Source organism: Pyrus communis, chromosome 16 (genome assembly GCF_041283825.1).
Source record: "Pyrus communis isolate YQ-2024b chromosome 16, ASM4128382v1, whole genome shotgun sequence".
Lineage (NCBI taxonomy): Eukaryota > Viridiplantae > Streptophyta > Magnoliopsida > Rosales > Rosaceae > Pyrus > Pyrus communis.
The window spans coordinates 29800105-29818149 of record NC_142580.1 but is presented as its reverse complement, the minus strand read 5'-3'; the positions used below and the strand labels follow the sequence as shown (position 1 = coordinate 29818149).

The window sequence follows — 18045 nt, the reverse complement described above, 5'->3', positions numbered from 1 at the left end:
CAAATATAAACATAGTTTCGAATCACCCCCTAGCTAAAGGGGGTTTAGTTCCTCATAACTTTGAAATCAAAGAAACACCTAAACATTCCAACAACTCAAACGTGAATTGTATGAACGTTTAGGCACTCTTCTCTTCCCTTCTCATACGTACAAAACAAAGAGAATTAAATTTAAACTTTGAAATCAAAGAAACACCTAAACATTCCAACAACTCAAACTTGAATTGTATGAACGTTTAAGCACTCTTTTCTTCCTCGTTGTTGTAGCACAAGGTCTAAGGTGAGCTTTGGGGATTATGTGAAGTGTTTTGGAGGGATGGGAAGTGGTTGGATAGTGGCTGCAATGAAGGAGAAAAACTGCACAGAAAATGGAAGTGTTTGTAACTGAAAATGTGTATGGAAGAGTGAATGAATTTTGAGGAGTGTTGGATGCTTATTTATAGGTGAAATGGGGGAACAAAAGAGGGAATATTGCAGCTAGGAGGGGATGAATGATTATGGGTGCATGTGTTTGGAATAATGAAGGGGGAATGTATGTAATAAAACAACTAGGAAAAGTTATGGAAAGTTGGAAATGGGAGTGGGAACTCACGGCATTGTTGGGTTGTTTATGGGAGAATAAATGTATGATAATGGCTAAATAATTAAAGGGAATGAATGGGAGTGACACTAGGTTGGTTATGCATGTGAATGCAAGGAGGAAAGCTGAAAATGCAAGGGAAGCTCACGGCACAATGTTGTTTTGCTTCTTGAAATGCATGTGAATGCATTTGAGTGTAATATGAAAAGAATGACTAATTAATGTATGTAGGGTTGATATGCATGTGAATTAGGTTGGAAAGAGGTGGAAGTGGAATGTTATGCAATGATAATGTCTTGTAAAGATGCTAATAAATAATGCATGTAGGGTTAGCTAGGTTGGCTTTGTTTGGGTGCATGTATGTTAATGGTGGTTTTGCATGTGAATTGATGGATTGTTTTTGATGGAATGGATGGTTCTTTGCATGGCTATAAGGGATAGAATAAGAGAGAATGGGCTAGGCCCTTTGTTTTATGTCCAAAGTGAAAATAAGGCCTTCAAATTCGTCCAAACTTTGGCTCCATGGATAAGCTATCCAATCCATGCCCAAAAATGCTCCAAATGGCCTCAAAATGCACTTTCTTGCTCCCTAAGCCCTTAGAACCTGAAAACACACAAAAGAAGCATAAAGAACTAAAATAACTAAAGAAACATAACGTAAATGTACGAGAACAAGCCATTTAAGTCGCATGAATATGCTCCTATCAGACGCCGTTAGAATATTCCGTCAACTTTGACGGAATATTCTTCGTCTTCTTCAGTGAGCTTCTACCAGTCCGCCGTCGTCTGGTTTCACCGGAAACTGGGAAAAATTTCAAAGCTTCATATCTTCTTCAATTCTTAACCATTTTTTTTTGCACTTTATATGGAAATGAAGCTTATGAAGAGTAGAACAAGATTGTACCTTTCAAAAGTCCAAAAATAGATAGGAAATGGCCTGAAAATGCCTCAAAATTCTCAACCTAAAACTGACTCCTCGAACTCGCTTGTTTCGACATCAACTCGACTCCAAACCTAGTCTGGGGACCCTAGGAGTTGTGTAGAAGCTTCCCTATGTCCTAAAACCTTGTAAATTGGGTTGAAACTCGTTGGAGGAAAACTCACAGAGTCGGAGCTTCTGAGTTGGCGAGTCATAACTCGGTCATTTCACCATCAGCTAGTACGGTTGGGTTTGCGGGTTCGAGAGGAGTACAATAATGGTGTTTTTGAGTTCGATCTGCAAGTTTTGATGATGGTGTGTGTATAATGGTGTTTTTGAATTCAATCTGCAAGTTTTGATGATGGTGTGTGTGTATTGCAGAAGGGAGAGAGTCACATGCGAAGGAGAGAGAGAAGGAGAAAAGAGACAGTGAGGGAGTAGTTTCTGATTGGGGGAGAGGTGTGAGGAAAGGTTTTGATTGGTTGTGAGGGTTTTAGGGAAAAATGAGTGAATGCGAGGGATTTGAGGGCAAACGGGACAATTTTTAAAAGAAGAAAATGATAAGGTTTCTACCCACTCCAATTCGGGTCTAACTCGTGCTCACGCGTTCGTAACGACCGGTACTATTTAATTACACTACTAGGAAAATAAAATAAACGCTGAATACTACATCCACGTCACATTGCCAACCAGGGCAGAAATATCAATTTACACACTCGGGGAGAAATTACATAGAAAATTAGAGACGGGTCGTCACATACAAAGTGAAAGCTATGGAAAATTCTGTTTTGAAATTGGAGTTGTCTCGCCAGTGATTCGAGTGGGACAACTTCAATTTCGTTTACCAATTTTACCTGCTTGAATCACTGGCGAGACAACTACGATTTAAAACGAAATTTTTCAGAGCTTCCACTTTGTAGTCCCAATCCTTATTCACAAATCTGCAAGGAAACAAAGAAAATAGGGAAACAAAGAAAACGAAAAGAGTGAAACATCAAAACTGGATTTGGATGATGGTCCTAAATCAACACACACAATCATTACCCATTGCATAAGATAATCACCATTCCCAAATTAACGACAAACAAAAAAACCCAAAATTAAACCCTAGTTTTTAAATTAGGAAGTTGGATACCTGGAGAAGATGGCAATGAAGGCGGCGTAGGTGGAGAAGAGAGAGAAGATGCAGAGGATTGCATGCTTGGAGGAGAAACGAAAGATGCAACGTAGAAGAATTTCTCCAGAATGGTGTGGTAGCAGCGCCGACTGCAACTGTCTGTGCATATATATGGTGTTAGGTGTGAGATTTGTGAACTGCCAGAGCAGAATGTGGATGAATGAGATGGACGATCATGGTGAAGCACAATATCGTTATGGTCGTAGGGTGTGGGGTGTTGGAGGGACATGTATTAACTGCCAAAACACGTTGGTGAATGAATATCTGGTTATTGGTTATTTGTTTGGACTCAAATACCCTTAGGAGTATGATTCTTTTTTTTTTTTTTTTTACAAGCTGCATTTTTTTTGTTTTTTGTTCAAGGGGATTTTAGTCCAAAAATTTATGGTGAAGCCTTGAGACACCAAACTTGACTTTTGGCTCTCTAATATTAGAGATTTTCATTTTTGATTTCTGGGTAATTGAATGTTTGAAGCTTTTAATTTGTATAATTAGTTTTCATTATATATCGGAGCTGTTGGATAGATAGTTAAGAAGAAGTTTGTATTTTCAATAAATGACAGTGGCTTTTATCAAAACTTGCAAGTTATTGGAAATGTTTACACATTGGTGACATGTTGAAACTTAACTGCAAAGAACCAAGTTACATGACAAACATGGTTGGACAAAAGATATTAAATCACAATGAGACTTTATCCACTCTTTGACACAAAAGACTAAGGCACATTTCAATTGAAAGAATAAGGAATCTGAGCAAGAGTAGCATTCTGCCTTCACTGGATTATGATAATCCAAAGACTTGTATTGAATGCATTAAAGGAAAGATGGTTAATTCACATAAGAAGGATGCAACAAGGAGCAATGAATTGCTTGAGCTTATCCATATAGACATTTGTCACCTTTTTCCTACACCTACATATGATGGTAACAAGTATTTTATAACCTTCATAGATGATTACTCAAGATTTTGTTACTTAAAGTTATTTGAGAAGTCCAGTGCCCTACTGACTTTTCAAATTTCCAAAGATGACGTTGAAAACCAGTTGGACAAGAAGATTAAGGGAGTGAGGCCAGACAATAGAGGATAATACTATGGAAGGTGCACTGAACATGGTAGAAATCCTGGACCATTTGCACTCTACCTACAAAGTGAGGGGATTGTGGCTTAATACACTAATCTTGGAACTCCACAACAAAACGGGGTCTCAGAAAGGAAAAATTTAACATTGAAGGACATGGTAAGAAGCATGATGAGCACTACCAATTTGCCATTATTTATGTGGGGGTGATGCAATCAAAACTGCAAATTATATTTCAAATCAAGTGCCTAGCGAATAAGTGGCAGCAACACCATTTGAATTATGGAACAAGAGGAAGCCAAGCCCACAACACTTGAGAATTTGGGGATGCAAGGAAGAAGCTAGGGCCTACAATCCACAAAAGAGAAAGCTTGATCTTGAAACAGTAAGTTGTTACTTCATAGGATATTGAGAAAGAACCAAGGAGTACAAGTTCTATTGTCCAGACAATTCCATAAGTTTCATTGAAATTGGAAAGATTAAATTAATAGAGGAGATTGCAGTTGGTGTGACAAATAACGTGGTTTTGTCTTTTAGGAGAAAACATAAGACAATGTAGTGAAAACTTCAACTCCAACGACTGAGATGGAGCTTGACAGTGTTCCTTTGGACCAGGTTGCTTCATCTGCAAGTTATAGTGTACAAATGGTGCATGTTGCTTCAGCTGCAAGCAACAATGTACAAAATGAAATACCAAGCAAAAATCATGACATGATGGACAATCCAGTGCCATTCAATACATCAAATGAAGGTGAGCTCGTTCAAATACTAGTCATTGAACAAGTTCAAAGCCAAGGGGAACCCATACTTGGGAAATCGACAAGAGTAAGGAAGCCTGCAATCTCATATCACTTTGTACTATATTTGAGTAAGGCTGACATCAACATTGGTGAGCCATCAATATTCAAGAAAACAGTGAATAGCTTACAACATGAAGAAAGGATGAAATCCATAGAATCTGAGCTTAAATCCATGAAAGAAAATGGAGTGTAGGAACTTAAAGTATTGCAGAAGGATGCAAACCAATTGGATGCAAATGGGTGTTCAAAACAAAGAGAGATTCAAATGGGTGAAATAGAAAGGTTCAAAGCTAGACTTGTGGTCAAGGGATATACTCAACAAGAAGGAGTGGACTACGTAGAAACATTCTCACCTGTTTCAACAAAGGACTCATTCATATTTGTTATGGCATTAGTGGCTCATTATGACTTATTTCTACATCAGATGTATGTTAAGACTACATTTTTTAATGGCAATCTTGAAGAAGAGATTTACATGAAACAACCTAAGGGATTCACTAAAGAATTAGAGAAGGATTTAGTATGCAGACTCAAGAAATCAATTTATGGTTTGTAACAGGCTTCAAGACAGTGGTACTTAAGATTTGATGAAGTCATACAATCACATGGTTTCCTTGAAAACTCAGAAGACAAATGCATCTATTTCAAGTCCAATGTGAGACATATCATCCTAGTCCTCTATGTGGATGATATTTTGATTGCTAGCACATATGACACTGCCGCAAGAGACAAGGCTCATACTCTCTAACAACGTTGAAATGAAAGACATCGGAGAAGCTTCATCTGTACTGGGAATTTAAATCACTCGTGACAAAAAGAGAGGCTTACATGGTCTTTCACTAATTGGCTACATTGAGAAAATTCTCAAAAGGTTTAACATGTCAACTTGTACTAGCAGTGAAGTACCAATCACAAAGGGTGACAAATTGAAACAACAATGTCCTAAAACTGAGATTGAAAAGACATACATGAGTGACAAACAATATGCATCAATTGTAGGCGGCATGATATATGCACAAGTATGTACTTGACTTGACATTGCTTTTGTCTTGAGCTAGGAAGATATCAATCCAATCCTAGACAAGCTCATTTGATAGCGGCAAAGAAAGTGATGAGGTACCTTCAGAAACAAAGGACTACGAGTTAGTTTACAGAAGAAGAAAGAGCTTGAGTTTGCAGGATGTCAGGATTCACTTAAGTCAAATTCTAGCTACATATTTATGATGGCAAGGGAGCTATCTCATTGAAAATTATGAAACAAAAGAACATTCCAACCTCTACTGATGGCTGAGTATAAGGCATGTTTCGAGGCTACCTCTCATCAAGCTGTATGGATATGAAAATTTATAGAAGGAATTAGGGTTCTAGATATCATTAAAAGTCCATTACAGATTCTTTCTGACAATACTGCTACAGTTTTCTATTCTAAGAACAACAAGAGGTCTTTAGGAACCAAGCACATGCATATCAAGTACAGATTGGTCAGGGAAAAGGTCATGACATTGACATTGGTTCATTATTTATGGAATTAATTTCGAGCTTTGATATGCTGAGTTAGTGGGAGTATGAAATGGTTATAGTTTGAGTTAAATAAGTATGCTAGTTTTCTCACAGAACCTTGAGTTGTAGTTTGTTTCTAAATGGTTTGAATTCATGCATTTGTCTTCATTGTTAGTCATTTTTGTCTAGTTTTAATTCCATGTCTTGTTTGGTGAATACATCTATTTTTGCCTTAAGTCATATTTACCAATGTTTGTTTATGTTGCAGATTGTGTATAATCATTCACTGAATGATGACAGCTTGTATTGGCAAGCATATAGGCTTTGAAGAGGCATCAAGTGTGATTTTTACGTTACAATATGGAGGACCTGAGATGATATAAAGGAAGACGTATTTAGGTTGAGTTTCATCTCTTGATCATAATTTGACGGAATTTCATGTGAATGAGGATCTTAACATGTGTGATTATGAACCTTCTGGGTTGTGTCAATCCAACCCTACAACCTTGTTAGTTCCATGTTAAAAAATGCATTTGACAGGAACTTGGATTTAGAACAGGATGCAATCACAATTACATGGCCGTTAAAGTGACATAGTCTTCAATCTCGAGTATAAACATAAACATTATATTTGTGGACTAAGTGGGAGAATGTTGAATTTATCCAAAATAAATCAACCTCAAATGGTCTACAACATATAATAGGAATGTAATATTAAAGATTAATGTAGATTGTGAATTGATCTCCTAAGATATCAATCTTATATTAGGTTTTTTATAATACAGTAAGAGTGATAGTCCTTGATTTTATGTGAATATGATACCTTAGTTAGAGGCTAAGAAAGTGGGATTAGGTTTCCTGTATGAACGGAAACCCTAGCCCATATCTTGTATAAATATCGGTCCCTGCAAGCCCTGAAACTGAAACAACTGAGGCTTCCCAAAGTCATTGTTACACGGTTAGGAGTTTGTAGAATACTTGGTATTCCTCCAGAACTTCCTCTCGACTTCAACTGCATCCATGGCTTCTGGGCCTTCAACAGGTTAGAGTTTCATCCTTGTGCTCTGTGTTTTAACTGTACAACCATTCAAAGCTAACATTTCCGATATAGGACAACTCCACATCCTTACACCATCTGTTCAAAAAATGTCTCAAAAGAAGCAGCTCGCATTTTAGATGTCGCGTGATGTGCTCTTGCCCAATATGCCCCAAATATAATTCGCATTATCCTCTGGTTTTACCTCTGCCTCAAGACACTTGAACTTTCAGCTACCATTGTATGGTAGAAGCTATGGATACAAAAAATATAAGCCAAAAGAATCAAACAATAGACCACTAAATGTTCCACTTAAAATTTTCACTATTTAGTTTTAGCACAATTGCCTGTCAATTATAAGTAAAATACAGCACAACAATGTTTGCAGCACCAAATCTGACCCACAAAATAAGTAGTTCAAATTCTCCCTATTCACAAGTCAAACCTCACACTCCATTTTCCATTACCATTGGCATTGAATGTCCAATTGTTTTCCCTGATCTGCATATATGGAATCTGAAAAAGGCGGAAAAAACAACAAATACGCAGTGGAACATTCAATGTGACCTTTAATTACAATTTACAAGGATAAGATTCAAAACTGGATCTGAGTTTTTGACAAACAATAGCATAATTAGTTAAATTCATCTAAGCTAGTGGGAGGGAGATTCGATTTGGGAACTGAGTTTGATCAAATAACTCCAATATTTCATTTAGTCCACCAAAAGTGGAATACAAAGAGAAGATGTATACTAATCTTATAGCACAAAAGTAAAATTCTTTGTTGTTGTGTTATGACATTAGTAATTATGCATTCAATAGAATTTTATTTACAAAACAAGAAGATATTGTTGGATGTATGATTTCAAATGAAATGATTCCGACAACGTAAAACAAGACTGGAACAACAAGTCATAATCAAGATTGAGCTAAGCAACAATACCTAGTCCAACAAGTCATAACCAAGTTTGAGCCTGGCATCTTGGTCCTTTTGAAAGTTCAAAATGCTCCATGAAAATTCAGCAGCTCCTGTGGAGTTTCTCTGTGGAAGAATTACAGTCAACGTCAACATACAAAGGTTCTAACTTCTAACTCTACAAAGGAATAACAAACACACTCGAGAGCAAAGATAGAGAATAGATAGCGTATATTTTATTTTGCCGGTATCAAGAGAGCGCATGTTTTGATTCAGCAACCATATAAGGAAGGGGCACAACCACACAAGTGTTTTCAAAGGTCAAAATAAAACAATTGACATCGTACCAACCTCTTTAAATTCTTTGTCAAGATTACATCTTCCCTTAACATTGAAAGCTTAACAGGCCATCTATTGTCACAGGGAACGACTTCTTCCCACGGACAGTGTAGTGCAGTTTCTCACGCTTATCATATTGCAGTCCAACTCCAAGGCTTGCTGAAAACTACAATTGATTTCCATAGTCCTTACCATGCACATCAATTATTATTAATGATAAAAAAAAGAACGCATCCATGTTAGCCTAGAGTGGCCATAAATTGCACAAAATCGAAAATTCTATTTGATTGTTCTTGAGCTGCAAACATAAATAAATTGTTGTAAGCACAACTTAGATATTGGAAAAATCGACATACATCGGGGTAGAAGCGCCTCACAACGGCTCTAAAAAAAAGTGGGAACTCCAACTCTAGTATCTAGTTCTCCATGAACCTGACACGCATACAGAAAAAAAAAATTCAAGAATTTGAGCATTGAACTGAAGTCCCCAACATTCCAGTACAACTCCAATGGCTATAGACTGAGAAAGTTATCATGGTTTGGAAGCACGAAAATTTACTGATATTCACTTACCACAGAGAAAAGGCAATAAATTTCAACAGCAGTCAACCAAGAAAGAAAAACAGGGACAGATTAAAAATTGAAGAAAATCTGGAGAAGAGAGGAAGAAAGGGCACCTCACCTGCAAGTGAGTTTTGCAATAGAGGGGGAGCTTTTGCTTGGCGTGGATTCTTAAGGCCTTGGCATCGCCGCCGTATCTCAGGGAGGTCTCCATCTCACCACCGAAATCCGAAATCCGAAATCCGAAACCCGAAACCCGAAACCCGAAACCCTAGCTGGATATGGCGGAGAAGAGAGAGAGAGAGAGAGAGAGAGTCACCTGCTTTTACACTAGTCTCCCAACTGGTCCTTTTCGTTATCTTTGGAGAGGGGAGTTGGGAGTTGGGAGTTAGGAGAGAAGACCATCACGTGCGTTTTTCGCTTCAACAATCCAATCAGCGACAGCATGTCAAGTTCAGGACGTGCCCTGCTTAAAACTGAGCCAGTTGGGCCTTGTGGAAGTGGGTCGGGTTCTCTGGCACTCACTGTAACTGGTTCGAGGTCTCGGTAGTCTCGGAGACACGACGCCGTCGTTTCGAGACTGAAGAGACCCAAAACCTCTGAGAAGAGCTGCTGCATTTGCTTTTGCTATTTGCTACACGAGAGAGAGAGAGAGAGAGACAAAGAGATGGGTTTGAGAGTGGATGTGTTTCTGGTGGTACTCTTCGTCGTGTGGGCGCCTGTGCTGTCGGATCTGGTCGTCTCCAAGGTTGACCGACGCGTAAGTCTCCCTCCCCTCCCCACTTTTCTCTGTAATTCACTCACATTGTTTCTGCTTTCCATGATTCCCCGACTCCGTGAATTGGGTTGTTTGAGATCTCCATCTTCTCATTTTATTGTTTCATGATTCAGAATCGAAAATTCTAGTTTCATTCATCAAAAGTTTGTTACTTTTTTTTTTTTTTTAAAGATTGCATTTGGTGTTCATTCATGTTTGCTCTCTGATTGTTTTTTGGTTGGTTGGTTGGCTGTTTGCAGATTGATTTGACATCACAAATTGCCCGCATCACTTCCACACTGAAGGTGCCCCATTACTACCCTTTTCATTCATTGAATTGTTAATATTGATTCCTTGTTCTTAAATTTATTTGAGACTCAATAAGTACTTAGTTTCTCAGATTTTGAATTCTCGATTTCACGGGTGGTGAGAATCATTACAAGAATGCATGGAAAAGTTATCACCGTTTGAAAATAAAAATAAATAAGAAACCATTGAAATCTGTATATCTTGAATTTGAATTGTGTTCCGTTCATGCTCTGCAGGTGGTGAACGAGGGAAGCAGTTTGGTTTCAGAACTTCTGTTGGCCTTTCCTGAGAGTCAGGCAAAACATTTGGCACATCTGGAGGCAACCCCCAACGCAGGCAAAGGAAAAGCGAAAGGTTCTAGTATTAGTTACCCTGTTCAAAATGTTCACCCGAATGACATGCCCCCTGCTTTGATTTTTTATTCCGTTTCTTTACCAAAGGGACTGGGGAAGGGGGACAGCTTCACTTTTGATGTATTGGCTGTTTTCACACGTGCATTGAAACCGTTTTCAGAGAAAATTACTCAGGCTGACATTCAACTGCTAGTGTTTCAGGAAAGCGCATACTATCTCTCTCCTTATGCAGTCAAGGTGCAAACACTCAGTGTTAAATTGCCTGATGCGAGAATTGAATCTTATACAAAATTAGAAAATACAAAGAGTGTTGGTTCAGAGATCAAATACGGTCCTTATGAGAATCTTTCTCCCCTTTCATACTCACCTATAGTTGTTCATTTTGAGAGCAATCAACCCTTTGCCGTCGCTGAAGAGTTGGTGCGAGAAATAGAGATTTCCCATTGGGGTAATATTCAAGTAACAGAGCACTACAAGCTTGTCCATGGAGGTGCTCAAAGCAAGGGAGAATTTTCAAGGTCTTTTTTTTTCTTTTTATTTGTCTTGTTGGTCATTTGGTGCTCTGCTATTAGGAGCTTAAATTTAATTTCCGCTTGTTTCTTCTGCAGGCTTGATTATCAAGCCAGACCTCATGTCAAAGGTCAGTCTGCCATTAGACGTCTTGTTTTGAAATTGCCACCGAGAGCTCATTCTGTTTACTATAGGGATGAAATAGGCAATGTTTCAACATCTAACTTATGGAGTGATTCTAAGAAGGTAATTATTTTACTCTGTGTGGACTGATATTCCCAGTTGTTATTCCTGATTTTTCTCAAGTTGTATATATGATTGCAGACGGAACTGGAAATCGAACCTAGATATCCTATGTTTGGTGGTTGGAGAACTGCTTTTACCATCGGGTATGGCTTGCCACTTCATGATTTTCTGTTTGAATCAGATGGACAACGTGTCCTTAATATCACTTTTGGTTGCCCCGTGAATGAGGTGGTCATTGACACCCTCATTGTGAAGGTTGGTAATGTGATGATTTATTGATACTATTTCCTTTGATCCGTTAATTCTTTTTTCTTCAACTTTTTTGTTGGCTACTTATTTGTTAGATTGTCATACTGAGTTGTTTTCGTATAACTTCCTTCTATAGTGTAGGATGTGTTATATCAGGAGGAATGTTTAAAAAGCATGAATTGGAGTCAAATTATTTGGAATTCATTTCCTGTATTTTTTTTTTTAAATTTTTTGACTGTAAACTGCAGGTTGTTCTACCCGAGGGTTCCAGAGATATATCTGTATCCGCTCCATTTCCTCTGAAACAAGCGCGAGAGGTATTATAGACCAAGTTATATTTTATTATTTCTCTTTTCCCTATTCTCTTTTTTTTATTTTTTAGTTATTTATTTATTTTTTATTTATTTATTTTGAAAAAGCTTCACTTTTCCTTTTGTTAATTAAATATGTGTACGAATCTTACAGACAAAATTTTCCCACGTGGATCTTGTTGGAAGGCCAGTGGTTGTACTGGAAAAGACTAATGCTGTGCCCGAGCATAATCAGAAATTCCAGGTAACAATTACATTTTCTCATTTAACATGAGATGGCTATGAGAATATTAAATTAGTTTCTAATGTTAAAATAACACATTTACTTAGTTCTAATGTTGGTTAATGTTTTCAAAACCAACTTACATTTGTAGTGATCTATAGAAAATGAGACACTTCGACGTTAAAGCTTCCAGTTTTGCTTAAATGAGAAAAAGGATTTTAGTTTATAGTTGCTTGCAAGTGTCTATTAATCTTTTTAGTGTATCAGACGGGTATGTTTTCTGACAAACTTTCTACTTCATCGTATTCAAACTATTTTCTGTTTTAGGTGCCTAATTGTCTTTCCCCTTTCTTTAGTAATTGTAGTGTAGAATCAATCATCATACTGATACTTAAATATTTATCTATATATAGTAGTGAAAATAACATGTTGGGCAGCTGCCCTGTTGGCTGCCATTTATTGTGTCATCTTCCGTCTTTTCACTCTTTATCCGACTACTATTGTTTTGAGGTTCCTATTGATATTTCATTTCCATGAATGTTGAGATATTAATTCACTGATTTCGTAATTTTTGCATGATGTATTAAGTTTGATTCAATTAATACTAATTTTCATGGCTTCTTTTCTAATAATCAAGATTGAAGCGAATCTCCTTACATGTGCTATGACAATGGACGCCTTTTCACATGGTTTCTGTTCCCCGGTTATACCATATTGTCCTCAATTTTGTCATAGCTTTTAGTATGTTCCATTTGCAGGTCTTTTACAAATTCAACAGCCTGGCAATGCTGACTGAGCCCTTGATGTTGATTTCTGGATTTTTCTTCCTTTTCGTTGCTGGCATTGTATACATGCATGTGGACATGTCAATCTCCAAATCTTCTCCATCTTATTTGGCCAAACTGCAGTGGGATGAAGTAAGATTTTGTCTTGTATTTTTCTTTCTTAAATAATTTACGATAAGAAAACAGTAATTACTGTCTTGTTCTAGGTGCAAGCAGCAATTCAGAAGATCCAAAATATCATCAACCGATGCCTCCTGATACATGATAAGCTGGAAGCATCATTACGTGATCTTTCACGGACAGGAGATGTCCAAGCTTGTAAAGCAGCTAGGAAAGCAGCTGATGGTTCGTTGAAAGAGCTTTCAAAAGAGATGAAGCCCTTGTTGGCATTCTTGCAATCTTCTCAGCAGGCTGCTCATATACTGCCCAAGGTTGGCTGGCCTTTTAGTTGGAATTATATTATCTTTTTGTTTATGTACTGCCAACCACTGAATTAATTTGAATTCTTGTCGATACACCAGGTTTGCATGGCATGCGGAATGTTATCACAGTATTATTGCCGTGCATCTTTTAATTATTGCATTTATTATGCGGTTGTTTATACAGGTGGAGGAGCTAGTGGTGAAGGAGAAAGATTTAGAAGAAAGGTTAATGGTTAAACACTCTACAGTTGTGGATTGCTATGAGAAGAAGTATGGCGGAAGAGAAATCGAGAACCGGGTTGCTTCACATCTGCAAAAAATTACTGCCTTGAGGCAGGAGGTTGACGATCTTCTTGAGTTTATTGACGAGATATAAGAAATAGGCATATTGCGTTTGTTATAATATTTTCTGGAAGTTAAAAGTGAGTTAAATAGAAGATTAGTTGCTTCTCGGGGTTTTGAAAATGCACTGTATTAACTTTAACTTGATCATGTTTATTCGCATAAATGATTAATTTCATTCATAAGTTAGAGCATGAATTATTAGGTACGATAAAGTTCAAACTAAGTTGTTCTGTGAGGAGATCGATTGAGCTCAATTTCGACGGATGAAGAATTCTTTGTATTATATACTGAACTCATTCAAACGATTTTTCAAAGTGATTGTCACAAATATGTTGCGTTAGCATTTTAACCAAACGAGTAAGTTTTCCATCAATTGAGTCTGATTCGTCCAGATTACATACAGACAATGCAGATACCACTGATATAAGTCATTGACCTTTATGAAAATGGCGGTTTCTTCTCCCACAGAAACCTGAAGAGGCGGGAGATGGTCGAGCGAAAGTTAACTACAGTAATCAACCTATGCTAGGCTCGCTTTCCGTAAGGCGGAATTACTTTGCACAAGCTCCAGATTTAGCTCAAATGTTGCACCAGGCTGCAGATTTGTGTGGAAAACATTCATGGTGAAAACTCCATAGCGTATGCTTAACATATTTGTTATGTACAGCAAGTGACTTGAGCTTCTATGAGCTAGCCAGTACACGTTGTTAGTGTTTTGGATAGTTTTGAGCTAGATTTCAAGATGAATTTGTAATCAAATCAATCAGTAATTGAGCTGACATTGAAGAAGGTATTACAGAGATGAGATTCACATAGAAATGGAGTTCATAGCTCCTCAAACCTTCATTCAATCCACAAAACTTGGCTACAAACAAGGTATTATAGCCGTTGCAAACCCACCGAAGCATCGAGACTACGATCACGTGCGGCACACATGCATTCATTTAACTCTTAACAAACTAGACACGTGTCAAGTTATACACGATTAAGATGTTATAACCTTGACCGTTCATTACAAGTTGATAACCTTCAACTACAAACAAACACTTGGCTAAAATTCAAACTTCTTCTCCTTCTTCAACATAGTTGTTGCATCAGTGACATGATCTAGCTACCATGCTTATGTTCCAATACTCCCTTCTAAGTTGGTAGCTGGTTTGAGTCCAAGTTTCTCCCTGAGCATACAAAATCCATCTTTAGGCAATGCCTTGGTGAAAATATCAGCAAGTTGATCCTCTGACTTGCAATAAATCAAGTTGATGATGTTTGACTGCAAAGCTTCTCTGATTTAGTGGTATCTCGTTCCAATGTGTTTTGTTCTTTAATGAAACACATGATTCCTTGTCATAGCAATGGATGATGTGTTATCATAGTAGAGAGGAGTGGCTTCAATTTGTTCTTCACTAAAGTCTTGAAGTACAAATCTCAACCAAACTGCTTGAGTTATTGCTTTAGTAGCACTCATGTATTTCACCTCGGCAATTGACAATGTTACACTACGTTGTTTGACTGAAGCCCAAGAGAAAGATCCACTTCTAAATGAGAAAGCATACCCTGATGTGCTTTTCATGTCAGTTTCATCTCCACTCTAATCACTATTACAATAGCCTATTAGGATTGATTCCTTCCCTTTCTTATACTAAATCCCATAGTCTAATGTGCCTTAAATGTATCTTAGATCCCTCTTGGCTGCTCCCAAGTGTTTCTTGGTTGGACCATGCATGAATCTAGCAAGTAGGCTAGCTGCATACATGATATTAGGTCTAGTGACAGTTAAATACAAAAGACTCCCAACCAATTGCCTTTACACATTCTCATCTGTTTTCACACATTCATCATCCTTCTTAAGTTTGTCATTGACAACCAATGTAGTACTAACAGGCTTGTAGTCTTTCAATCCAAACTTTTGCAGTAAAGTAATAGCATATTTTCTTTGGTTAATGAAGATTCCACTCTCAGATTGCAAGATTCCCATTCCAAGGAAATTATACAAAAGACCCAAATCTGTCATTTCATATCTCCTCATCATGTCTTGTTTGAACTCATTTAGCAATTCATTGTTGCTGCCTGTGTAGATAATGTCATCTACATAAATAGAAACAATGATGCTTTCATTTTCTCCCTTTAACTTGATGTACAAAGTTGGTTCACTTGGACTTCTAGTAAACCCACATTTGTGCAAATGAGTATCAATCTCCTCATACCAGGCTCCTGGAGCTTGCTTCAGCCAATACAAAGCCTTCTTAAGTTTATAAACCTTGTCTTCTGCACCCTGCACTACAAACCCCTCAAGTTGATCAATGTAAATTCTTCCTGCAATACACTATTAAGAAAAGCTGATTTCACATCAAGTTGAAATAGCTTCAACTTCTTCTGAGCTGCTAAGGCAATAAGAGTCCTAATGATGTCTAATCTTGCAACAGGAGCAAAAGTTTCATTAAAGTCAATGCCAAGTTTCTGTGTATAACTCTTGGCAACAAGTCTTGCTTTGTGCTTTTAAATTGTTCCATCCAAATTCAGCTTAGTTTTCTAAATCAACTTCACTCCAATAAGAGTTTGCTTGATGGCCTGTCAACCAATTCCCAGGTCTTGTTCTTCTCAATCTTGTCAATTTCAAATTCCATAGCTTTCTTCCAAGCTATATCAAAGGCAGCATCATTAAAAAATTTAGGTTTAAGCTAACATTAAATCTAGCATATATCTCACTCAGTGACTTTTCCTTAACTGGTGTGGCTTTGATTGAGCTTGTCTCACCACCATCAATTTTAGTATCAGTGACCACCTGAGTTTGACTTCCACTCCCTTCCAGCTAATATTCTTCTCTTCGTGACATTTGATCAATCTCAGGTGCTAAACACATCTTATCTTTTTTTGGTAGATTCAAACTTACTAGAAAAGTTAACTTCTTAGCAGTTTCAGCATTCCAATTCCAGGTACCATTTTCATCAAATATCACACTTCTTGAAAGGAAGACCTTTCTTTGCAAATTGTAGATCCTATAACCCTTCTCCATCTTTCCATAGCCAACAAAAGTACCTTTCAGAGAAGATTCATCAAGTTTCTACTTCAATTGTCCAGGTATATGACCATAGCAAATACAACCAAACACTTTCAAGTGTTGAATTCCTGGTTTCTCCCACTGAATGCTTCAAATGGAGTTTTATGTTGCACTGCCTTAGTTGGACACCTACTAAAAAGATACACAATAATATTGATTGCTTCTCCCCAAAACTCATAGGGTAGTTTCTTGTCATGAAGCATACTCTTGGCCATTTCAACAATGGTCCTATTTTTCTTCTCAGCAACACCATTTTGTTGTGGAGAATATGCCACTATTAATTGCATTCCAAGCCCCATGTCATCACAAAACTGTTGGAACTTATGATAGGTATATTCTCCATCTCTGTCACTTCTCAGTTTTAGAATTCTATAACCACTTTGCAATTCAACCATAGCCTTGAATTTCTTGAATACCTTGAACACCTCTGATTTGTGACTAAGAAAATAAACCCAATACATCCTGGTAGGATCATCAATGACTGTTAAGAAAGACCTATTTCCCCTAAATGTTGTGACCTGCATTGGTTCGCACACATCTGAGTGTACTAGCTCCAATGGTTGCTTGCCTTCTATGTTAACTCTTTACTAAAAGCATCTTTATACTGCTTTCCAGTAATGCACCCTTCACATACTCCAGATGTCTTCTTGAGCTTAGGTAGGCCTAACACCATTTCTTTATCAGACAATAATTGCAAGATGTTAAGGTTTAGATGACCAAGTCTCTTTTGTCATTCCTATGCATCACCTTCAACACTTGCTTTCAATGCAGAACCATTCATGTCTTCCATTAGTAGTGGAAAACACCTGTTCCCAGTCATTTACACTGTAACAACATGACTCTCTAAGTTTCTATCCTAAAAGATTGCAACCTGATCATCATCAAATAAGCTGCATCATTTGACCCACACTCAAGAGATTTTCATCTAGTCCTGGCACCAGCATTACTTCTTTAATATACTTAACACCTCTCTTGGTTTTAATAACAATGTTCCTATTGCAATTGCTTGAACAAGTTGTCTATTTCCCATTTTGATTCTTGTTGAGACATTTCTATCCAAGTTAATCAACATAGACTCATGTGATTGTTGCATCCACTGTCAATATACCAAACATGCTCACCCTTGACTATTGCAGTAGAATTACAGGCAAAGAACATATATGTGTCCTCTTCTATTTGTTGTGCAACTTGAACCTGCTGAACAAATTTACTTTTATAATCTCTAGCAAAATGATTGAATTTGCCACAGTTGTGACATTTTGATTTTCCCTCGAATATGAACTCACCATAATGCATATTACCCTAAATCTTACATGTCTCCCTTGTGTTCTCCTTGTTAACCCAGGGTTTTGCTGCATATTGAGGTTTGTCATTAAATTGGTATCACCATTTTTATCTCTAAACGTCTAAGGCTTCTTATCCTTGTATCCAGTGGTCTGTGGTCCACCCTTGCTTTGGATACTCAGGCTACTAAATGCCTTTTCATTTACTTCCTCATCTTTAGAATGTCTCTTCAACCTTTGCTCAAATGCCTTTAGAGTTGCAACAATCTCATTTGGATCAATCTCATC

At 37.5% G+C, this 18045-nt stretch overlaps 2 protein-coding genes across 2 annotated transcripts; one reads left to right on the top strand and one right to left on the bottom strand.

The window, feature by feature from the left end:
- Positions 1-6603: 6603 nt before the first annotated feature.
- LOC137732303 (outer envelope pore 21B-like protein) lies at positions 6604-9120 on the bottom strand. The gene is given in 7 exon segments (XM_088687603.1): positions 6604-7606; positions 8034-8132; positions 8358-8405; positions 8407-8511; positions 8702-8737; positions 8739-8777; positions 9028-9120. Coding segments are annotated over 7 exon segments (504 nt in total). The 3' UTR covers positions 6604-7522.
- A 401-nt stretch (positions 9121-9521) lies between these two features.
- On the top strand, positions 9522-13598 carry LOC137731654 (dolichyl-diphosphooligosaccharide--protein glycosyltransferase subunit 1A). The gene is made up of 10 exons (XM_068470831.2): positions 9522-9666; positions 9924-9968; positions 10209-10843; positions 10934-11081; positions 11160-11336; positions 11579-11647; positions 11796-11885; positions 12623-12781; positions 12856-13080; positions 13256-13598. Exons 1-10 carry the CDS (start codon positions 9574-9576, stop codon positions 13445-13447), a joined length of 1833 nt encoding a protein of 610 aa, XP_068326932.2. The 5' UTR covers positions 9522-9573; the 3' UTR covers positions 13448-13598.
- The last annotated feature ends 4447 nt before the right edge of the window (positions 13599-18045 follow it).